At 41.0% G+C, this 25,563-nt stretch overlaps 1 protein-coding gene across 5 annotated transcripts in view; it reads right to left on the bottom strand.

Moving 5' to 3' along the window:
- Positions 1–25,563, bottom strand: part of SMARCA2 (SWI/SNF related BAF chromatin remodeling complex subunit ATPase 2) — a 179,393-nt gene that overhangs the window by 118,778 nt on the left and 35,052 nt on the right. For all 5 annotated transcript variants that reach the window (XM_055428322.2, XM_055428324.2, XM_055428323.2 and 2 more), the window contains exons 6-12: positions 19,671–19,797; positions 17,576–17,749; positions 16,335–16,508; positions 13,118–13,288; positions 3,956–4,009; positions 770–900; positions 482–539 (exon numbers count right to left, since the gene is read on the bottom strand). In XM_055428322.2, coding sequence (XP_055284297.1) covers positions 482–539; positions 770–900; positions 3,956–4,009; positions 13,118–13,288; positions 16,335–16,508; positions 17,576–17,749; positions 19,671–19,797 — 889 coding nt within the window. The remainder of the gene's footprint in view (positions 1–481; positions 540–769; positions 901–3,955; positions 4,010–13,117; positions 13,289–16,334; positions 16,509–17,575; positions 17,750–19,670; positions 19,798–25,563) is intronic.

Raw genomic sequence — 25,563 nt, forward strand, 5'->3', positions numbered from 1 at the left:
TTAAAACAAGAATCCCATTTAAAAAAAAAAGAGGATCAATAAACTGATTAAACCAAGTACATGTTGCCCTTTTTGTCCAAATTTCAATACTTACAGCTTCAAGCAGGCCTAAGCACTAAAGGACTTCAGGCATTTTTAGGCTCTTAACCTCAGTGTAAACCACTTAGAAGCATGGAATTGCTTTTCCCAAAGTAATCCATCTCCAATTTTCCTCCAAAGACCTTTATACCCCCTCCAATTTAATGCCAGCTTCTCTTTTCTTGGTTTCAAATAAATTGAGAATTCACCAAGTTTCCCCACTGGTCAGGAGGAGCCCCTGAGAAGTCACCGTGAAACTAGGCATGAACCAGCGAAGCTCTGGCAAACTCTCTAGGCCAGCTATCACCCGTTGGCCAACAGTGGAGGACGAAGAGACAGAAGGACCCAGGTATTTTCCGAAAACTTTCCAGCCAATGAACTCCAAACAGAGACACAAACATACCTCCTCCTCATAATCAGAATCACTCTCTTCACTGTCCGATCTAGGGGCAACTTCGTAACTACAAGAAAAAGAGCAGGGAGGAAGAGCAAGTTTAGCTTTTTAAATTATAAAACTATGTGTGTATATGTGTATACAGACATACATATGGCCCATTCTATGCACAAATGACAAATGCAAGTAATAACTTCACTTCAGCAATGGTCAGGTTGTTTTAGTTCCCAGATTTTACAAGGACCACAAAAATCTAAAAAGCCAAAGAACACCAATAATTCAGCTTTCATGCCATACCCAGGATTCATCTCCAACCAGGCGTCCAGCTGACTTGCTTTGGGTGCTTCTGGGCCAAACAGGACCTTGCCAGTTTCTGTGTGAGTCACTTTGACGGGAAGGTCACTCATCTGGCTGCTCTCATCTATGGGCTAGACAGAAGAAAAGACATGGCACTGCTTACTGTTATGATATTCTCCCAATTCTGCACTAGAGTTTGTGGCTATCTAGCATTTGAAACCCTTTCCTGTGACTAGAAATTTTGTCACCTGGTGAGTCCCAGGTGGGATGTGGGAGGTCACTTTCCACTAAAGAAATGGAAAACACTGGCCTTCCTTGCAGCTAAGGTATTGGCACAAGACCTAAGCTCTGCAACTGGGCACATTCACCAAGGCTCTGAACTGGGACCTAGAAGAAAGTGAGGGCCAGCAGGCACACTGCCAGGAGAGCAGACAACAGTGGCAGCACTGCCAAGGCGGTGGTACTGGCCATGCCTACCCCCAAGGCCAGCTGTGTCTTCACTAACCAGGTGCGGAGTACACCACAGTAACACAACTGAAATAACAGCGTAGTCCCAGTCCGGTTATTGCCTTCGGGAGACCTGATGACCCATGCAATATCCTATGAACATGTTGCCTTCTTACTTAAATCAAGCAAAGTTGATTCTTGCCATTTTCAACTAAGAACCCTTAAACCCCCACACATTAATTTGCTGTTGTCCGACTCTTAGGGATCCCAGGGACTGCAGCACGCCAGGCTTCCCTGTCCTTCACTGTCTCCCAGAGTATGCTCAAACTCATGTCTGTTATGTTGATGATGCCATCCAACCGTCCATCCTCTGTTTCCCCTTTCTCCTCATGCTCTCAAGTCAATCCCAGCATCAGGGTTTCTTCCAATGAGTAGCTCTTCGCACCAGGTAGCCAAAGTATTGGAGCCTCAGGTTCAGCCTCAGTCCTTCCAGTGAATATTCAGGATACTTCCCCCAGATAAAGACTACTACAAACTCATGGTTTAAGACAGAATCACGGAAAAAAGAAAGAGGTATTGTCACTTGTGTCATCTCTTACTGGCCTGTGTGGTTTCTGCAGAAACAATGTCATTTTATCCAAAACCAAACCATCAGGTACCTAGCCCAACCAGGGGGACCTGCAATAAAGCAAAAGGCTCTGCTAATTGGAAACCTGGCAAATTGACCAAGTTTGAGCTTAAATTCGTCATTGGACTCTCAATGAAAAATAGTTTGCTCAGAAAATTAAGAGAATAAGTGAAATTGCAGAGGCTGTGTTTAACCTACTTCAGAGAACAAATTGTTTAAAAAGGTCTAAAACTGGAGTAATCCTATGCAAATGAACACTACTGATTACAGGGTTTCTGTGCATCTAGGAGCAGACCCCCAGGCGAGATGTCTGTTTGGAAACGCTTGATCTGTGAGTAATTCAAGTTATCTATTTCCTTAAAAGTGGTAAAATTCAAACATTTAGGCAATTCATTAATGCCGAGAAGTTGTTTCTAAACTGTTATTTGGAGTTAAAATGGAAAAACAGTGTACTGTAGGTTATCTTCTGTATCTAATAGGAAATGACCATGTTCCCCCTCCCCCTCAAAACTGATTCTTTCCTCCTTCTCCCTCAACAAAGCATTGTCAGAATAAGAAACAACATATTAGCAATAATCCACAAAAATACTCTTAAACAATAAAAAGAGAAGGCTTACTCCAGAGTTTCTTTCCTTTTATGTGTGCAGAAGCAATGGTTGTGAACACTGTTACTTTGCATTTCAAGACAACGCTTCTTCCTCATTAATGTAGAAGGTCATCTGTATGTTCATGTGATTAGTAGGTCATCTACCATAAGCAGCATTTCCTACATTTCCTACTTCTGTAGGAAATGCTACCATTTCCCCTGGAAGAATCATATTCCATTATCTTGGCCTATTATACTACAGCTTGTTTTACTGTTTGTGTCATACCTCAAAGAAAACTGAGAATCACTACAGCTGAAATGAGAACTTTGGCAGAAACGCAGGGTGAACACAGCAGAGTGCAGTCAGAACATTATTTCAAAACAAACCAGGTAAGATGAGGACTGCCCACTACAGGAAACAGAATATACCATGTACTATGATTTTAAAAAAAGGTGTATGAGCTAATTTTCCCGGGGGATAATATAAGGGAGCTACCACACTAACACCTTAAAATCTCTCCCTGTGTGCTTGTTAATTACAGACCCATGTGAGGCCTGCTTTGGTAAGGCTGGGCTTTTACAAATTAGAGCTATTCCTAAGTGCCCTAATATACAATATTCTTCCCCTATAATAGCCCACTGAGTGTTTCTCACACATTAGACATTTATCCTGATCTTTTCTTTCCTTGTGATGAATTATAGTAGTTAAGTAACATTTATTGTTCAAGAGGTTTCTGCATAGAATAGTGGTTTCAACCTTTTACCTGCCACTGGGCTATTCACATTCATAATACGACTCATGTGAATGGTGACTCTGGAAAGGAAAGAGGCAACCCTCCACCCGCCTCAATCTTCCAGGCAGGTTTGTCAGAATCTGTGAGAGGAGAAGGCAGTTTGAAACAAATACCCTTCCCATCCCACTCTGGGGGACACTTGCTCATGTGACTCACTGGCACAGAACTCTGAGTTTTCAAAGAAAAAAAAAATCCAATAAATCAATCACTGTATTCTGGTGATGCAGGAGAATATCAGAAATAACAAGAATAAAATTTAGAAATAAACTGATGATCTACGAATAGACGCTATAGGGTAAGCTTACAGAAAATACAAAAAAAGAGGCTACCAAATACGTAAATTGTTTGGCTTATGGAGTTATGAAATTTCAAAGTAAATGAAAGAAACTGGGTCATATTTTATGCTTCTGCATCATTGACAGGGAAAATGTAATTATAGAATCACTTAAGATTTTTCCACATTCTGTATATTCATAAACACATGCTTATATGTGCACAGAAAATTTCTGGAATGGTACACAAGAAACTTAATATCAGTTGATTGGCAGTCTGAGATGGAAGATTACTGTTTAGTGTATTCCTTTTATGCTATTTTAATTTTCTACTATGCTAATGGACTACTCTTTTTACTTAAAAAATGAATAGCAGAGTGAAAAATACAATTAGTACACACAGAGAATAGCAGGGCATCATTCAGCAGAGTACAGTGAAATGGATGCAAGATCCCTTACCTCTCCATCTGGTCCCAGGGCAGACTCTCCACCTTCTGCGTTCTCTTCAGCCTTCTGCAAAGCAATGTCAAATGTTAGGGATGAACCCAGAGGGTGGGTACAGGAAGGACCTCGTGGCAACTCAGTGGTACATAACAGCATTGCATTACTACTTGTCACCATCCAACAGAGCCGAAGAATTAATGCCTTTTACGTGTGTTTCTCTTCACTCTCTGAGACAGAGTGTGTATTTTATTGGCAACTTGCAGGGAGTGACTGAAGCTAGATGTGACTCAGGGCTGGCCCATTAGAGCGGGGTGGACTGTGTCTTCTAGGATGCAAAGAGCTTAAGATGTGGCAGCATTAGAACCGAGGTCACACTCTGAAATGTGGTTGCTATCTGGCACTAGGAAGACACATCCTGAATCAGTTCAACTTGCCCATTCCCTTAGCAAGTTTTCTAAAAAATGTCCCCTCAAGAATGAACTCTGAACCACTCTTGGGTTATAAAAATACAAAATCATTCAAAATCCTGTGCATTCTCTGAATGCTTTTCATTCTACCTAGTTGGCTTTCATAATAGCATTTCTACAGTGGGTACATGGGGAAATTTGATGGAGATTCTGTGGTCTCATGGAAAATTCTGTCATCCTCCATTTCTTAAATATTCCAGTATCTTAGCCCATTAACCTCTATGTGCCTCAAAGACAGCTTAAATGAAAAGCTAGGATTATGTCACATTTTGTACATACCTGATAGAGCCTCATCTGCAATAAACACGACATAGTCTGAAATTTCTTACATTTATAACAATGTCTTTGACAAGTGAAATCTTTAACACCACCTTCACAGAATCCTTATTTTAAAGTTATTCTGTGTAGTGCAAGGAGGAAAAAAACCAACTTCAGTCATTTCCTTTATCAAGACATTTAAGAAAATGAGCTTTCCTCCCCTGGGCCCTTTAGTTAATTAAAAATATACATAATGATACAGAATCAATATTAACTCCACTTTGTTTACTTAAGGCATTGATTGTGTAATACATTTTTTGCTTCCTGTGAAAATAACTCAATTGTCTCTTGACAAAACAGCTTTTACAGAAAATGTCTAGGGCTGAAAATCCAGTCTTTGTACTGAAGAAGGGCAGTTCCCATAAATGTCTGAAATTTCTGAAGTTCTTTTATAATTTTCTTATAAAACGTACATACATACGTGTATGCCAAAGCACACTGCATTAAAAATGTGGCACTTCTACCAAATGAAATGCTCCCTTTGGTTATCATTTCCCAAGAATTTGATTTTCTATTTCTGCCACCCCAAAGTGAAAATATTTCCAAGTTCAAAAGGAATGACCATCATGGAAAAGCACCAGGCCCTATGTCTGGCCTATGGATTCGGAGAACAATGGCAGAAAGTCCAGAAAAGGAACCATCCCTGCTACCAGCTCCCCTGAAAAGTCCATTTTTGGATTTCTCAGGCACTATATTCAGGCGACTCTTTCAATTAATTGCAGAAAGTCAATTAATCCCACCATTCTCTCCATACAAATTAGAAATTAGCTACAAATTTGGCAAACAAAGAATATCAAATGAGACAATGAATAAGCCAATTTCCAGTATCTAGCTAGTGGAAATGGATCACCGTTTCAATGAATAGCACATTTAAAAGTCTGAAGGACCATAAATAAATTCAGAATCAAAACTATTATGAAGAACACTCTTCTATGAATATGCTATCAACCAGATAGGGTGTTATCTAAAAACTGCCTCATCAGCAGTTACTTAAAACCCTCTAATTTTTAAATTTCCATTTAGTATCAAATCTGAGAGACTTAGGAAACTTGGTTCTGGAATTAGATGAGCTGCGTTTGAATCCCAGCTCTGTCACTACGGGCACGAGTACTTAGCCATGTGATCTTGAGCAAACCTCTTGAATATTGGTTCCCTCCTCTGGGAAAGCAGCAGTTCCCACTTCACTGGGCTGCTGCAGGACAGGATCACCATGTTAATACAGATAATCCAAGGTTACATGTAATATACATTGCAAGTGTCATTTTCCACAATGTAAAAGGATCAGTGATAGTCTGAGGGTTATTTATGTCTATATAAGACTGGCTACAGCACTGTCTGGAAATCGCTTCCTAACATTACGAAATCAGGGATTTATGTCTGTTTTGTTCACACATGTATTTCCACACCTTACAAGGGGTCCTGACGCTCAAAAGATAGTAAACAAATACGGTGAATGAGGAATGAATGAAAACAGCAAGAACAAAGCTTTGCACTTAGCATGCACTCAATGAATTATCACCATTTCAATTAAGTGCCAATATATCTGCAAACCATAAAAGAGCTAATGCACACACAGTTCCCTCACTGAACTGGCGTACTATGATACTTCCCGTGTGTGCCCTGTATTTACACCCAGTTCAGCTGTGCTATTATATGAGGTGGAAGCCAGATGGCAGTCTGCTCTATGGCAGGAGATGTCAAGTTCTCCCATCATGCTTTGAATTTCTTCAGTTTGGGGACAATCTCTGGTGGGTATACTTTCATAAATCCGCATTCTCACATCAAACTAGTGCTGAACCCTCCATTCCCCTCCCCTCCAAAAAAAAAAAAAATTCCTTTTTTTTCTTTTGTTTATGGTCAACTCCAAACAGACTGTGATTGGTGCTACCACTGGAGCTAACTTTGGACAGACTGCGAGCGCCTGGTGAAACAACCTGATGCTCCTGTGGCAGCGGCTGCCTAAGGAAGTTCTGTATCAGCGAATCTGCAGCATGTGACTAAATACATCCTACCAGTATTACTGGCTGATGCCTCAGCTTATTTCCACTGATTAAAACAAAAACAAAACCCACTTCAGTTCAGCCACTAACCAGGGCTAAAAGAACTTTGTACTGGCTTCTTCCGACCTGCAAGAAGTTGATAACTAATTACTCTCATGGGTGGAGGGTGGAACGTAATTACAGAGGCGGATGTGACACAAATTATGAAAGACAATTGGATTCCCAATTTCCAAGGCCAATGTGAATTCAAACACTCTCTTTAGGAATGTTCGTGAACAAAGCTTTGGACTCAGGTACCCATCTTCCTAGGCTGTATAAAATAATCAGTGACAAGGTAAGAAGAGAAAGGAAACCCCAAATGTGAAAACCCGGAGGAAGCTGAACCCAAGAAAATGGGCTTCAGGCTTCCCTGATGGTCCAGTTGCTAAGACTTGGTGTGCCCAATGCAGGGGACATGGGTTTGATCCCTGGTCAGGGAACTAGATCCCACATGCCGCAACTAAAGATTCCACATGCCACAACCAAGACCCCAGCCTGGCTAAATAAGTGAATAAATATTCAAAGAAAAGAAAATGGGCTTCAATGGGTATTTTATGCAGATTACCACAATACACGCCACAAACAGCCTCACTTTGTAAAGAAACAGTTTTATATCAAATATCTTACAAACTATATTATACAGTGAACACATTTTATCCCCCAGCAGGTGTTGTTACAATATACCGAAATATCATTCAAATGTGCTGGCTTCTTAAAGACTCATTCTGCTCTGAGGGAAACCTGAGATTGTCAGGAACCACTTGGTTATTTTTACTGTCACTTAAGAGGACCTGTAAGCATTAAGATAGGTGAACAGGCAATAAAAAATACCCAAGAATATCAAGTTAACAAGCAATTACACATGACTTAGGTAGTGCCTTGCAGGGAAAACCAGCTCCAACATTTTGACTCAAGTAACTGGTCAATCCAGTTAAGCAAGACTTTGATCCAAACTTCTGGTTTCACCCATTTTGACACTAAACTTATCAAATAAATCTAATCATCATGTCATTGCATTCACCTACCTTTACAATAGTCACTATACTCAAATGCCCAAAATTGCCTTAGAATATTTCTTTCACCTACAAAAATCTCCTTGTGGAGGAAAACTGCAATAAACTAATAGTCTCTGGGGAAAAGAAGTGAAAGAACTGAGAAGGACTGGAGAGTAAATGGAATATAAAATGTCTCAACAAGATTACAGCTTTTCATCTGACGCTGTTTTCATCATTATACCAAGAGGTTTTTTAATTGTTTGATAGCTAAAAGAAAAACACATTTTTCATCTCTATATTTATCAATACACTAGCGTCAGAAAGGTTCCCCCCTCCAAAACATCACAGATCTGAGATTCACATATAACAGTGTACATAATACTGTTTGATGACAGGGAAAGAAACAGAACCAAAGGCCACAATGAAAAAGAGACTTGGCACAGTGCTCCCCCATGGATTCTCTGAGTATGTTCCCATTAGTATCATGAGTTTCCAATAAACGTCACAATAAACACCAAGGGTATAGTTGTGCTGGTGTATACCCCAGTGAAAGAAGAGGGGATTAAATACTTTCATTTTGGCCTGAAGTCAATAGCTGGGGAAGCTGAACCCCTGAAGTGACCAGACTTCTCAGCAGTTGATTCAGGGGCAGGGGGCTGGCATGGGGCTCCTGACCACAGCCCAAGGAAAAACATACCCTACATCTATGTAGGAAATGTCTCATTATTACCAGGAACCACTGGAGAGCAGAGGCCAAATAATTAGAAAATTCTCTTTGTAGGAGCTGGGGAGGTAAGGGAATGCAGAGTCCACCCAAAATAAGACATTGTCATTTCCCACTGCAGGCCACAACAGCCAAGGGGCCTGTCCTTGTCCCCAAAGACACCCGACTTAGTAAGAGCTAACTGAGCTTCACCTAGAAAAAAATGGTGGCCATTTATTTTCTCAACATCACAGAGAATATGCAATAAGTGGAAAAAGAAGATTTCATTTTCAGAGAAACCTATAACCATATTTGGACACTCGTTATCCTGCATTTATACTACAGAACTTCTTGATATGATAACCAATATTTACTGAGCACTCACTATGGCTCTGGGAGCATTCAAAGTGCTTTAGATAAACCTGGGCTTCCCAGGTAGCTCAGTAGTAAAGAATCCGCATGCTAGTGCAGGAGACACAGGAGACTCAGGTCTCATTCCTGGGTCAGGAAGATCCCTTGGAGGAGGAAATGGCAACCCACTCCAGTATTCTTGCCTGGAAAATTTCTTGGACAGAGGAGCCTAGTAGGCTACAGTCTACAGAGTCGCAGAGTCAGACACAATTGAGTGCGCAGGCATGCATATAACCGATGTAATCCTTACAACAAATGCAGGCTGTAGGTCCTGTTCCTATCACCTTCTAACAGATTAAGAGACTAAAGAGTTGGGTTATAGATCTCTGAATGAAATATCCTACAAGGGAACAAGAACAATTAGTATTCTATGCTTTCTGATGCAGTTATGAATTTAAAAGACAGTGTATTAATGTGATTTAGATAGTGATCCAAGTCATAAGTGAGCATGTTCAATCCCATTTGTAGACACCACCTCGCCTATCAACCTTGGGTCCCTCCGGTAGATAGGCGAGAACTCTCACGGCAGAGGAAACAGACCTCCAAGGGCACAGTAAGCACACATTAACACTGTGTTCATGCTGTCCCACTGCAGAAGCTGGTGTCACATAATTAGCTATTTCAATACTTGAAAAATGATTCCTCCTCTAACATTCAAGTAGATACACAGAGTTTACTTCTTTTTCTTCCATTTCAAGAGCATTAATGGAAGACAGGTTGAGAGAGAGAAGTTTCAGAATGACTTATAAATGTATATTTCATAGAAGTAGCTCTAATGATGAGAAGAGAAAAATTAAGCAAGGTCACGTGAGGTTAAAGGAAACCCACTTTATTATTCACTGATGCTTTTGAACTGTGGTGCTGGAGAAGACTCTTGAGAGTCCCTTGTACTGCAAGGAGATCCAACCAGTCCATTCTAAAGGAGATCAATCCTGGGTGTTCACTGGAAGGACTGATGCTAAAGCTGAAACTCCAATACTTTGGCCACCTCATGCGACAAGTTGACTCACTGGAAAAGACTCTGATGCTGGGAGGGATTGGGCGCAGGAGCAGACGGGGACGACAGAGAATGAGGTGGCTGGATGGCATCACCGACTCGATGGACAGGAGTTTGAGTGAACTCCGGGAGTTGGTGATGGACAGGGAGGCCTGGCGTGCTGTGATTCATGGGGTCACAAAGAGTCGGACACGACTGAGCGACTGAACTGAACTGAACTGAATACCAAGTAACCAGAATCAACTCCCCAAGAAAGAAAGAGGCCTTCTCTGTTACACTGGGGTAATTCTTAAAAAGTGACAGAAAAGTAACAAAGTTGCCCCTTTCCAATTAAATTACAAGGCCCATCATACTCATCTTTGATGGCATAGTTCTTGGAGTGACCTGTGTCTTATTCTACAAGTGTTGCCACTGTTCAGTGCTATTAGTTCACTGGGTAAAAAGCTATTTTCAAAACAAAGATTTAGGGATGCCTTAATAAGGGGGAAAAAATAACCCTGCACATAGGTGCAGTGTGATATTACTTCTGCGGGAAATGCTGAAAGGGATAGCATAGAATTAAACGTCCCCATGCAGCCTTCCTCCCCGACAGAGAAGCAGGAACAAACAACTCTCAATCATTCACTCTAATGGAGGGGAGAAGAACTCCAGATAATCCAAAGTGTCAGATAATCAGCTTTTGAAAGCATCCATTTTCTTTGCACTTGAATTAAGGTACATCTGAAATTGGGTGACTCACTTTGAACTAAGTCTTAAGACCCTGTGAGACAGTTTTCAGGAAGGACTAGAAAGGAGCCCAGTGTCTTGCTGTCCTTTATCCAGGGTCTCCCAACAAGATGGCCAGGAAGGAAACTGAGCCTGATCTCCTTGGTCCTGCTGAGGGCAGGGAGTGCTCAGGTGCGAGGCATCCTGCCAGCATGCCAGGCAGAAGGGAAGGGCTGATAATGAAGTAACAGTTCTGCATATTTCACCATGTGCGCTCATCAACGGAAGATGCCCAGAGAGAGACGCCAGGTAGACCCAAGTCACCTGGGGTACCTATGACTCGTTTGCCAAGAAATCAGGTCGGAGTCTGGCTCCCTGCCTTCCTTCACAACATTTGTTACAGTTTATACTTATATATTCAGGTGCATAGTTTGATTAATGTCTGTCTGTCTCCTTCTTTGGTTTAATTAGGAGAGCAGGAGAAATTTTCCTCACCTCTGTACTCTCTCCCTCAGAATCTAGCACGCTGCCTGGATCACAGTAAGAATTCAGTTAATATTTGCTAAGCAACTACATGGAATAGAAAAAATAAGTGCTATTAGCAAATCTGAAAGCAAGAGTTTGGAAGTAGAGAGTCAATCTATAGATGATGCAGAGTTGCAAGCACCATGAAAACTACCAACAGGTTCCTGCTCTATAAAGATTAACACAGAAACAAAGGCATAATCATTACTACTCAATTGTGTATCTTTCTTTGCCTATGATGATATAGCAATCTAATACTGTGACTGTTTGCTATTTAGTTGCTAAGCCGTGTCCAGCTCTTTTGCAACCCCAGGGACTGTAGCCCACCAGGCTCCTCTGTCCATGGGACTTCCCAGGCAAGAATATTTGAGTGGGTTGCCATTTCCTTCTCCAGGGGATCTTCCCAACCCAGGAATCAAATCCACGTCTTCTTCATTGGCAGGGAGATTATTTACCACTGAGCCACCTGGGAAGCCCTCAATACTATGGCAACAATCCATTCACTAAAAGCCAGAAGCTCAAATTTGAGTCATTGTTTTTAATCACAAACAAACACTGAATATGAACTGCAGTGTTAAAAACACTAACAGTGACCTTTTTGTTACAGCCTCCACAGAATAAACTTCAGGCTTAGAAAAAACTAAAACTGCTATTTCATGGATCCACCTATGGAATACAGGCTTCCCAGGTAATGCTAGTGGTAAAGAACCTGCCTGCCAATTGCACGAGACATAAGAGACCCTGGTCCCATCCCTGGGTTGGGAAGATCCCCTGGAGGAGGGCATGGCAACCCACTCCAGTATTCTTGCCTGGAGAATCCCATGGACAGAGAAGCCTGGTGGGCCCCAGTCCATAGGGTTGCAAGGAGTTGAACACGACTGAAGTGACTTAGCATGCACCTACAGAATATTACAGAATTGTATCTGTTTGCCATGGGAGCTGGAATTTTGCAAAGTCTATAATGCGACCTTGACAAGAAAATTTGGTATTTCTCACCAAGGAAATGTCGAAATGCAAACCGTGACTCACCCCTCGTTCACCTTCACAATAAGGGGAGCTATCTTATACTAAAGAAATCAGGTGCAGAAGGCACCTTCTCAATCATTTATTCCTCCTCCTTAATTATGAAATAGGTATGAGAACTCAGGAGCCATGAAATTAATTATTTTTCGAAAAACATTTTGCTCCATTATTCCGTGCAGAGAAAAAAATGATTAAAAGCTACCAGTCCTCAACCTTCACAATTTTAAAGCCTTCCTGCTGATGTCTGTACCCAGGCCAATCAGGACTGACCATGAAAATAGAATAGCCACCAAGAACTATATTACCAGACTACCTAAGCTTCAAAGAGGATCTAATATATTCACAGGTCTACACGGGGAAGCAGGTTACCCTTGAACTGAGATATACGATCTGTAGAACAGATTGTAAATCTTACCCTCACTTCTCATGATAATTCAGATTATTTTACATAAGACTATTGTTTTCTGTAATGACCTAAAACTCTGACCTGCACATTTACCTTACTGTTCAGGACAGCTGAACTGAATGAACAATCTTGGCAATAGCTGTCTGTCCAAACAGGCTGAAATATGTTACTAAAAGTATCTCAAAGCTCTCTCTGACATCTTCCTCTGGCTCCTTTCAATCTGAACAAGGCATTTTGGTTTTCATTTTTCATTCCAGTTTCTTAACTCAGCAGTTCCCTGCCTACGCGTTGCACTTGAGTAAACCCTTCTTTGGGCCATGTTTTTCCCTTTCCTATTGACTGTGTGTGTACTTAGTTTTTTAATATTATGTAAAACAGTGGAAATAGGAATCGAATATATATTCTGTCCATCTCCAATATGTTGTCTAATACGCCTCATCAACCCATTTATGTCAGCAGTGTTTATAGTAAAATCATGTAAGTCTTCCATTAGGGCAGTTAAGGAGTACTCATTACAGGGCAAGACAGGCCTAAAACTGGTCCCCAAACACACATCCCCAGCTCAGCCACAGGCATCAGAGTACTCACTTTCTTCTTCCTCCTCCTCTTCTTCTTCTCTTTGGCCGCCTGGGCTTGCTTGTGCTCCCAAACCAGGTTCGTCAGGTTGGCCACATACTCATCAGTCTGCTGCAAGAGGTATGCTAAACGCCTGTCTTTCTTCTGATCAATCAGTTTTCTATAGCCCTCTTCATCTTCAGCCTATTAAGGAAAGAAGAGTGTGATGAGAACATAATAAGAGTTTGCGGACCACACCTTTTGCCACAGATCGTTCCCCTGACAGTCTGCACTTTAGTGGTGTATGCAGCCGCCCGAGTCCCCGCACCCTGGCGGGGACTGGGGAACACAGAGCAGTGCGATGCCTAAATCCCAAGAACGGGGGTTCAGGGTCAGATCAACACATATAACTAAACAATTTGTGTGGTGCAATCAAGCACTTCGAGCCAACTTTCCATCCTTCTTTGTTTAAACTGCACAAAAAGTGTTACAATTTGATGATTCACCATCTGAAGCTTACCCTTAACTTTGTATTGGAAATTGTCAAACAATCAAAAGCAGAGAAAGTAGTAAACTCACTCATATAACCAACAGAAACCAACACAATTAACTCGTGATGACGTGATGACTCATTTCACTGCTGCCCTTCCCCCACCCCTGCCCTGTAATTCCGAACTGAGTGGTCCTGAAGCAAATTCCATACTAGCTTTTCATTTGAAAGTATTTCCATAAGTACTTCCAGAGGCGAGGAACTGAATAGGTTTTGAACAAATAATTTCTGATACTTCAAAGCATGACAGACACTGCGGTTGATAGCAAAGGTCAGGTTGTGGGGATTTTGGTCCCAGATCAGCACTGCATGGTGCGCCCAGGTGACTGGAGACAAGTCATTCAGCACCTGAAGCCTGAGAGAGCGGAGCCATAAAACAGACACAGTACTTCCCACCTCTCCTTTCCATTAAGCAACACTATGAGGTTGCTGCTACTGCTAAGTCACTTCAGTCGTGTCCGACTCTGTGCGACCCCATAGACGGAAGCCCACCAGGCTCCCCCGTCCCTGGGATTCTCCAGGCAAGAACACTGGAGTGGGTTGCCATTTCCTTCTCCAATGTGTGAAAGTGAAAAGTGAAAGTGAAGTCGCTCAGTCGTGTCCGACCCTTAGTGACCCCACGGACTGCAGCCTACCAGGCTCCTCCATCCGTGGGATTTTCTAGGCAAGAGTACTGGAGTGGCTTGCCATTGCCTTCTCCGCATTATGAGGTTAAATGGAATAAAAACTCTGATGGACTCTAGGCTGTTTCAAGAGAAATCTTTTTATACATCCCAATAAAAAGACATCTCCAAAATATTTTCTTCACGTGATGCAGGATAAAAGGAACACACAGCAAAATCTTTAGGAGGCAGCTCCTATATAGAGGAGCTTGGGTTTTTCAGTCCAAGTGTGTCCCTCTAGTACTTGCCAGAGTGACAGCAGCTTCATCACTCCTCCTGGCTGCTGTCTGCCCCGTGGATGAACATGAACCTCGAATGCTATTATAACTCTAATTGCTTTTGGTTATGGTTGATCTCACTTGAAGAAAGAGTGATAAAAAAAAAAACTTCAGTTTCTCTGTTATCTGTATATTCCATCATTTAATTGCAAAAATTAATGATTTGCAAATGCCTAATCATTAGTGTCAAACCAATCTGTTACTGAAGTTCTAATATAGTCTCACTTCAGTTGAATCAGACAAATTTGATTGCTTACTGCTCAGATGACTATAAAATGGTCTCCCCAGCTAGTTAGTGATCTCTGAGACAGTCCCCTCCCGTCCAAAAAAGGAGCGGGAGGCAGGAGATGATGACGAGATTTAGTAGTACCTGGACACAGAGCATTTTAAAATATGCTGTTTACTCTCTGAAATCCGAAGAAAAATTAATGACCAAAAAATGCAAACCGTAATACCAGCCAGGAAGACTGTGTCACTTGGAATTTTTCAGGGACATAATTACAGGTTGAGGCTAATGATTTTATCTTCATCCAATACTCGGCATTACATCCCGCAAAGAATATGCAGGTCTCCTATCAATACACATCACACACACTTTTCTAAAATCCATGGTGTGCTCTGAGATTTGATTCCAAAAATAAGTGGCCAATAAAAGCAAATATGTAGGCCTGTGATATAAATCAATTCCTTCTGTGTTTATATATCCATTAAAAAGTAATGGTAGAAATGGAATGACCCATGAATAGCATTCCACAATAACACAGCTATAACAAGAAAGAAATATTTCAAAAATAACTGAAAAATCACTTTTTAAACTGTTAGAGAAACATTTCTACCATTAAAAAAAAAAAGCATCAGAATCTTAAAAAAAAAAAAACCAAATCTTCCTAGATTCCAAGACACAACTTAATGAGATATTCATTCAAAACAACTTGTGTCATTAGTCTCAAAGAAGCACTATTTTTTAAACCACTATTTAAACACCAAGCTGTATTTTCTTTGCTAATATACCATTCAAGATTTTTTCATTAATGTTAGTCTTTTTTTCTCACTGGAATTTTTCACAGTGCTTTAGTATTGATATTATACTTGCTTTAAAAGACAATTTTTAGGAGTTTTCTTCTTTTTCTGTTCCACTAAACAATTTAATTTGGCCCTCCATATCTGTGGTTTCTGCATCTGCATCTACAGATGCAGAAGGCTCACTGTCCTATGCCATTTCATATAAGGGACTTGAGCATCACAGATTTTGGTATCTGGTGGGGTCCTGGGACCAATCTCCTGCGGATACCAAGGAATGACTGCATGGTAGGGTGATCATCTTAAAGATTTGGCAGAAATCACAATGAAATATCCTGGGCTTTCTGCTTTTGGTTATGGGAGAAAAGGAGAGAATAAGAGAAAAGAGGCTCTACTTTAAAAAGAACTGCCACTTCTATCCTTCCAGGTCTGGTTATCAAAACTCCTAAAAAATAGAGCACCTATCTTCACGTGAGAAGCTATCATCTGACTGGCAGTGCCAGTGCCACCCTAGGAAATGGGAACATTGTACTCATCAGTGTAGCCCTTGACTACTGGCATTGTGTTGTCTAGGGAAAAGAAGGTATTTTTACCTTATCCCTGTGAAGTTCAAGGGAATGGATTAGTATACTTGATAAACAGCTTTTACTTTCTCCTTCTACCACGGCATGTTTAACATTCTCAGTGCAGATGGCTGCGAGCAAAGCATTTTCCTGAATTCCTGTAGGCAGGGTCCTTACCATCAGCCTCCGCATTCTCTCCTTCTCAATCCGCTCTGTCTCCTTCTTCTGCTCCCTTTCAGTGTTGGCGTGCCAGGTGGCCACTGCTTTGGAAAGCTTCTGGATCTTGCCAGCCACAGACCGATGATACTCCTTAAAGTCTTTTGCATGTTGCAAAATACTGTTCAGGTATTCCTAAAGGATCCACAGCAGGGAGAAGAGAAGGTTGAACATCCAGTTTCCAGTTAAAGTTTCAACACAGTCCAAGAAAACTCTCAGAGTGTACTGAACAGCAATAGGGGACTAGAACCTATTTGGGACGGGCGCCCTGGTGTGTCTCCACAGCTGAGGTGTGTGCTACGGGGTGGTGGGAGAGGTGACCTCTCCAGGTTTGTTTCAGTGCCAGCCTGTAGAAAAGAAGCCTCCCAGGTCCCGAGGGTGTGGCCACATGAAAACAGAAAGATCAGAGCTTGAGAGGGACCTACAAGATGGTGATGACGAAATTTAAAGCAAATAACTCTCCAATAAACCCCAGGGAAACAGGTATTATACTGAGAGGACAAACAGTTGAATCACGTTATGAAAGTAGTGCTCTCACTTAAATACCTTAGAATTGTCACCCAAAATGAGTTTATAGGAAGCTAAAATGGCCACACATCATTTGTATCCAGTTCTTAAATAAAGAAGGGGAAATGCATAACCTTATTTATACTAAAGTCCAACACTTTGCAAAACAAAACCAAGCAAGGCACTAAATTATGCTCAGAAAAACAAAATTTATAGGATTACGACACGAGAATCAAATCCTACATCAAAATATTTCCAAATCTCTGGAAAGGAATGTTTTAAAATATCTGCCCTTGTGAAACCTCCAACTGGGCCCTTGAAAAGCCCAGGATACTATATTTATATTTGTTATAAAAATAACTGCTTGCCCTCAGCTTTCCAAGCTCCCTCTCCCCTAGGATTTTGTCCTAGGAAACCTTCCTGCGCCCACCTCCTCAGCAGCATCCCATGGGGTTATGACTAGGACACTTGATTGGAATTCAGAGAGCACTGCCCTCCCCCCTCATCCTGTACTGACTGTTCCCCTGGCCTTGGGGAGGTCACCTCTCGGCTGGGCCTAAGTTTTCTCATCTATGAGACGGTGTGGTCGGACCACCTAAGCTCCCAGGATCCTCTCTGTGATGTCCCCACCACCTGCAGGGCTCCATCTCTCAGGGGCTCTGACTCGGCCCAGTCACGTGGTGGGACCCGAGTACCTGGTGCTTCTGCCTTCGCTTCCGCTCCTGCTCGATCTTCTGCTGCTTTTCCAGCTTCTCTGTCATGCGGGCTTCCCTCAGGGTCTGGCGCTTACTCCGCTTGTATGCTTTGGAGTTGAGGGCCGTCTCCAGGGTCGTGTCCCGTCGCATGCAGGCCACCACCTCCTGTCGCAGCTGTTGAGAGGGGAGTGGTTAGAACATCTCCCCCGACGGAGGCCAGACCCCTGTCCCCCTGACCTCTGTTTGGTGGAGCCAAAAAGGGACTCCCCAAGTTTCTCCATCACAGCTGGCCTTCTAGTAAACAAAGGGACTACATCATGCCAAGGGTATATGGTATGTTCAGAGATGCTCAAAGTTTCCTTTCCAAAAAATTCAGATAAGAAGCCAAGTACAGCACTGTCTACAGTAAATAAATAGAGAATGTCTTGGTTTTTAAACAAATCGATTCATTCTAATAATTTTAATGATATTAATTAGTTAATAAGCTTTAAAAAATTTTTTACTTCATTTTAAGTGCCATGCTAACATTCTCTTTGTGTTTAAAGATTAACGTTGATGACGCTGAGCAAAAAGAATAGAACTACTTCCTGTTCATATGAAGTAGCTGTAGATACTCAAACAATGTTAATTCACTGTCTCATATAAAAATGGGAAATATTAGTTTTGGCTTCCTCTCACTCCTAACAATGATTTTTGAAAGGTATTTATCTATTTATTTTTACTATATCATGGACTTCTTTCAGATTATCATAAATATAACACCTTATTCATATCATATGTTATATGGTGGTAGAAAGTGAGGGCTGGAAACATGCATTGAAATAATAATTTTATTGAATCTGAAATCAGCATATCCATTACAGTTAATATCACTGGAAAACTTCATAGATAACAGATTTTTCAATAAAATGAAGCAAAAATCAGAAACCAATCAGAATCCAGCATAGCAAAGCTAATTTGAATGTAATCTTATTCCTGAAAATATAGTTGATTGACACTCATTTAATAAAATTGTATTAAACGGCTTATAAAGTTACCTATAAGAAACAAACAAATGGAATGCACAGTTTTTTGTTTTTTAAATTAAGCTCTAATCTACTCACATACCTACAGCCAAGTAGCCGCCAGCCACCATGATGCCCTCTTGTGATATTATAACCAACAAGGCAAACATATTTCCAAGTTCACATGATAACAGCAAGCGGGTTGGCCGTGGAATTTTATTCACATCCTCCAACAGACCAAGTCATGAAATTCAATCCTTCCAAATTACTTCGCTCCTTAATAATTCATTTTGCATGCCTGAGTCCTTCCCCAAACAAGTCCATCTGACTGGCCAGGAAGCATTCCTTTTCCCCTTTGGCTAAATGAGTCTGTGTGACAATTAGGGGACCTGTAGCTTTGGGGTCAGCAAGGCAAAACTCGCCAAAGTGAACGTTAGCTCTACTTCATTCCTCTAGTCTCCTACAGATTCAGCAATTGTAAAATAGATCTCTATGCTTGCCTTTATTAATCAGTGACTACTAAGCCCATAGCAAGAACAGTAGCTACAAAACCACTGATGAGTCAGTGCTGGGGTCTGACGTGATCAGATGCTGCAAAAGTAGGTGTTGGTGAATAATCTGCAGTTACAAAACATAGTTTTATGTATTTGTATAAACAATGAGCTACTAATTTAGTTAAGGGCCTTTCATATTTGTTAAAATAATCTGCATAGTCAGAGCTAAGGCTTTTATATTTCTCTTTACAAAGAAGCTCTGATCTATCACCTTCCTGTTTTCCTTTGAAATCATAAAGACAAACATCTGTTCTCAAGGTTTCATCTACAGTAACAAAATGCCATAAGTCAGACTTTGGAAACCATAATATGGGAGAGAAAAAAATGTCTGTGATGTACAGAAGAGAAAAATAGAATAATAAGCAGTTCATCTTCATTACTTTTCAGTTCTGTGCTGCTGGTTGAAAAGATACACTCTTTCACTAAATTTATATCTTTTTAACAATATTGAACAGACTTAAGGAAACGCACAGATCACACTCTGGAACAATTACATTCATTTCCTGCACCTCAGATGTGCTGGGGAAAAGTTATTACCTGACGTTGGAAATTGAGTAACCGAAGTGCTTTTAGTTCCACGGTTGCTTTGGTTCGTAAGTCTGGTGGCAAAGAGCCAGGCAGATTTTCCAGCTCCTGTATCCTATGGGCTATGCGAGCCTGAAGTCTGAAGATGATAAAATGGGGGAGGGGGAGGGGAAAAGAAATGTTACAGCCTGGTCTTAACTGAGAGACAACAGTCTCAGGTTTACCTTCATGGCAGAACACCTTGCAGATACTGATGGCAAATTTCTGACACCCAAACAGATTATCTGATGTTAAGCAGAGAAAAGCTCCCTTTGCACTAATGCACACAGGTGCTGTATTACTTAACACTTTTGGCCTTCTTCACAACCTCTCTCTAACAGCCAGCAAGGAAGGCTCAGGGTACATGTAGTAGCAAAGTCAAAGTCCCATGGCTCCCTCTGAAGAGAGAGAGAAAATGACAGACAGGAAAAATCTGACTTGCTCCCAGCCAGAGCGCAGAGCTGAAGTTCTCTTTCTAACTTCTAGTTCTGTCCTAAGGCAGTGGGGCCACTGGCCCTCCCTTCCATGATGCTGATGATGACAGGCATTAACGCTGAGTGAATAACAGTTTTAGGTGCTGAGGCCACAGAAATCAGCCAACCCAAAACTTTCAGAGAGACAGAAAGAGCCCTGCCAACCACAACCATTTCCTCTGTGAGCAATGCTTGCTTGAGAAAAGAAAAGGCAAATCAGGCATCAAAAAAAAAAAAAAAATTGGTTTGGGGCGGCAATAAATAGAAAACAGTATGTGAAAACTAACAGTTTCTAGAAAAGGACTGCCAGGCAATCTCAGTCTGGACATCATTAACAAAAACAAAACAAAACAGAACTGTAGGTACTTCCTCATAATAGAGGCAGAACAGAAAATAAAAGACATCCTACTTAATTTATTTTCAATACTGTCACTGTAAGTCACAGAAACTGGTTTTAGAGTTTACCTGGGTCCTGTGCTGACAAATAATGATCTGCCATTTAAGTCTATTTTTAGAATCATCTCTCCTCAAATTTGGAGGCAAAGCTGTCTTGGAATAGATTTTGACAAAGAAAGAACAGTAAATGGTAGTAAGTTAAACTAAACTAACAGCAACTGCACTAAGGTGCATTTAAAGTGAAAATGAAAGTCACTCAGTTGTGTCTGACTCTCTGTGACCTCATGGACTATACAGTCCTCGGAATTCTCCAGGCCAGAATACTGGAGTGGGTAGCCTTTCTGTTCTCCAGGGGATTTTCCCAGCCCAGATCTCCCACATTGCAGGCAGATTCTTTACCAGCTGAGCCACAAGGGAAACACAAGAATACTGGAGTAGGTAGCCTATCCCTTCTCCAGCAGATCTTCCCAACCCAGGAATCAAACCGGAGTCTCCTGCATTGCAGGTGTATTTAAAGCACAATTTAATTTTCTCTTTCTCTCTCCCACACACACACATATACATCTACAAGGTAAGTCTATAACAGCACTATGTTACAGAGAAAACTGAAGTTCAGAGATACTAAGAAACATGTGGACTTCACAGAGCCAGTAAAGGAGACAGCCAAGATGAGAATCCTCACTGGCTTGATACAAGCACACTGCAACGACACTACAGATAATCAAAGTACACTTTCTAACTGCAGACTCTCGTGGAACTCAGCTATAAAAGTTGATAACTAAACAGTCTGTTTAAAATTAGTTTCATGGTTTTGTCAACCTTTATGATGCCATATATTGATATGAAAAAGAAAACCTTCTGTGACTTGGACACTGCAAAATATCTTAATAGCTCATATAGCCCAAGTATCAAAATGCATGCATATGTGTGTGTGTGCTAAGTCGCTTCAGTCATGTCCAACTCTTTGCAACCGTATGGACTGTAGCCCACAAGGCTCCTCTGCCCATGGGGATTCTCCAGGCAGTAATACTGGAGTGGGCTGTCATGCCCTCCTCCAGGGGATCTTCCCAACCCAGGGATGGAACCTGAATCTCCTGTATTGGAAGGTGGCTTCTTTACCACTAGTGCCACCTGGGAAGCCCAAGTATCAAAATGAGGGCTTTTTTTTTTTCAACAAAAATTAGAGCCGTTTGCTTTGATAGAGAAATAAAATATGTTTTTCAAAACTTTAAAAACAATAATAAGGAAAATGTGTCATTTTTTTCCTGACCTCACTTGGTTGCTCAGACAGTAAAGAATCTGCCTGCAATGCAGCAAACCCAGGTTCGATCCTTGGGTCTAGAAGATCCCGTGGAGAAGGGAATGGCTACTCACTCCAGTATTTTTGCCTGGAGAACTCCATGGACAGAGGAGCCTTGTAGGCTTCAGTCCACAGGGTTACAAAGAGTCTGACATGACTGAACAATGAACACTTTCATGAAAATAATATTATGACAGATTCCTCTTTTATTTGGTATATATGTGTTACTCTGATTTACTGAATGATTTATTATCATCACGTGTTACTACTAGTATCATCATTGTTATCACGTTATTTCAACAATGCATGCCAACATAAACAATAGTACTTATAAATGGTTTTACCATGCAACAGACTAAAAATGTATTAGGTTCAAACAATAACAATAGACATTCATCAATTTACTCTCGATCAAATTGTTCAAACTCTCCCAACCTTCTTCCACATTCCTTTTACTATTGATACTCATGGGATTCTAATCATGGGTTTTAACTTTTCTCTGTATAAAACAAACATCTACTTCCTTTATCCAATTCAATTTCTTAAACATGCACATGGCCAAAAATCCCCAAATACAGCAACACGTGATGCATCTTAACAATTAAGATATTAAGAGAAAAATCTATCACAGAGTTTTTCCAAATATATAATTTAAAGGGGAAAATGAAACTGAAACAATTCTACCTGTGTAGAGTTAAGGCCATACTAATGGAAATTTAAATACTGTAGCGGGGTGAGATAAAGGCCAAGGATACGGTTATTCTACTTCTTTGGGTCTATATTTATTGCAGTCCTTTTTCATCTGGATAACCCAGAATTCAAACTATCCCTTGGTATTGTGTTTTACTCTCCTTGACAAAGTGGGTCAGGTGCTGTATTAGAGGAATGGGTGCTTTTTCCTTAATCGTCTAAATGACTGTGGAACTGGGGCTAAATAAATAATCTTAGGACAACTGGTCTGACTGTGTAGAGATTAAATCACACTGGACCAAGAGGGTGGGAGTTGGAGAGTGGAGAGCAGAAGCAGGGAGGTGAGAAGTTGGGGAGTGGGGTAGGTGGAGCATGGGGTCACCTGGAAGTGGGAGTCGGTGGAGAGCCAAGAAGGGGTACACTTCTTGCACCCCTGAAATGATGGCTTCTCCAAAGGACCTAGTAATTTGTCAGTGAATCTCAGACTCCCCAGCACAAAAGGCTCTTTCTTTTATGGAAGGGAGGCAAGAAGTACAGAGTGCAAACTATGGGAGAAGAGAAAGGTAGATTCCGAAGTAAAATTATATGCATCCAATTCAGCACATGGGGAGAGGGAGAAGCAAAGGGACAGGAGGGGCTTCTTTTACATAGAGAATTTATCTTTGTGTGGTGGCGGCTGTTAATAGAAATCTTCATTTTAAATAATGCTCCTCTCCAGACAATTTCATCTTCCCATCAATGGGATTCAGCAGGTAGTCCGATAAAGAGATTCAGGATTCTAAACTTCCCGAAACAACAACAGATGTAATACTGCATAACTGCAGGAGACTCATTTAGTGTCCTCACGGGTACAGAAAATTGAAGCAGAATTAGGTCACTCAGGTTTTTCATACAGATTGAACAGTAAATCAAGAGGGGTTACTGTTCTGGCAAGAAAAAGAGTTCCATTAAAGGCGACAGATATTTGTTCAGGTCCAGAGGAGAAGTTTATGGTTCCTGTAGGAGAGTTATTTGAACAGAAAATGACACTGGTACATTTTGTTCCTTCCAGGGGCTGAGTGACACTTTTTAAAAGAAAGAGAGAGGAAGACTGACTTTTGGTAACTCTGCTGATGAAGCGGCTCTTGGTAATTTTTGAGAAGGAATTTTCAGGGTTGTAATGGAGGCCAGGGCAGTACAAAAAACACTAGGCTGGCTTTCCGAAGCCAGGGGACTAGTATGCTGTTTTCATACTAAATTCTGACTTGATACCAAAGAGGGCTCACATCATTCAAAGATACTCTTCTCAAATAAATCCTTTTCAATGTGAAATATATTTCTTTCTCATGTAACATTTGTAGAATTTACATGCTAACAGTATAATTCCCAGAGCACTTCTGATCAACCCTGTAACTCTAGGTGGAAGAACTGAAGTGAAGTATATTGACAGGGGCAAAGAAAGTATGACAAAACACCAAAAAAAAAAAAAAAAAGGCCCTGACACTACAGAGAAAAGCAATAAAGTTCCATCATAAGGAAAAGATGGTCTAAAAGAAAGGATCCAATTTAAATGAGAACAAAAGGTTTTTAACTGAGGAACTTATATAGATCTGAGGCAGAGTGTGCACATACAGAAACTTACGTGTGCTATTACTGAAAAAGGAAAGTTAATTTTGTCAAAATTCTGATTTCATGATGAACAGGAAAAGCAGCCAAGTAACTTAAAAGTAAAAAAAAAAGTTAAGATTCTGACAATTTCCTTTCATTTTTCATAGACAAAGTAAGTGATGTTAAAACAAAGAAATGAACATCTGGATAAAGAATTTCTGACAAGTGATTTTTGCTCAAACCAAGTTTATAAAATTATAAACGAGACTTAAAAAAAAAAAAAAAGACCTCACTCAAATCCTCAATCAGAAGAGAGAGTTACATTGGACTCTTCCTATCAGTGCTAAAGGGTAGTAAGTAAGCCATTCTCTCAAAGAGCGGGGAAGGCAGTTTTTAGCTGTCTTTCACAAGGGCCTAAGGAACTTAATCTAACCCTTTTTAAGGAATGCTGCTGCTGCTGCTGCTGCTGCTAAGTCGCTTCAGTCGTTTCTGACTCTGTGCGACCCCATAGATGGCAGCCCACCAGGCTCCCCGTCCCATACATTTAACTAATTTCTGCAACTGGATAATTTATCTTCATATAGGCAGAAGTCAGCTCTTGCTCTGTAACTAAAGAAGTTAAAAGATACCCCTGCAAAACCCTGCCAGTATAAACCTAAGCCTCTCAAGACAGCCATGGGAGATTTCAGGCCAAAACACCCACCAGCTTTTTGAATCCGAGGTTGCCAGATCAGTCACTCCAAAAGCCAGGCAGTTTAACAGAAAAGGAGACATGCTATCAAGTAATAATAATAACACGACAATTAGCCATTCCACCACCTTCTGCAATGCTTGTAATTCAGAAGATACTGATGGACACATGTTTTTAACTTGACACAGTTATGGAGGACAAAACCTTTCCACATACTGGAATAGGCTAAACAGTAACAATTAATACCATGTACTTTGGGAGACCATCCATTAAGATAATTTCCTAAAAAATGTTACAATGAGCTCGTTACAAGAAAACCCTGAAAATACAGTTTTGGTAAATATGACAAAGAAAATTTAGGACTCAATAAGCACACACACACACATAATATAGGCTGAAGAAGGAAAAAAATATGAAGAATTAATGCTTTTGAACTGTGGTGTTGGAGAAGACTCTTGACAGTCCCTTGGAGAGCAAGATCAAACTAGTCAATCTAAAGAAAATCAGCCCTGAATATTCATTGGAAGGACTGATGTTGAAGCTGAAGCTCCAATACTTTGGCCACCTGATGTGAAGAACTGACTCACTGGAAAAGACCCTGATACTGGGAAAAATTGAAGTCAGGAGGAGAAGGGGACGACAGAGGATGAGATGGTTGGATGGCATCACTGACTCAGCGGACATGAGTTCCAGCAAGCTCCGGGAGTTGGTGATGGACAGGGAAGCGTG

This window comes from Moschus berezovskii, chromosome 7, assembly GCF_049115385.1.
Source record: "Moschus berezovskii isolate FMDL1 chromosome 7, NW_MosBer_1.0, whole genome shotgun sequence".
NCBI lineage: Eukaryota > Metazoa > Chordata > Mammalia > Artiodactyla > Moschidae > Moschus > Moschus berezovskii.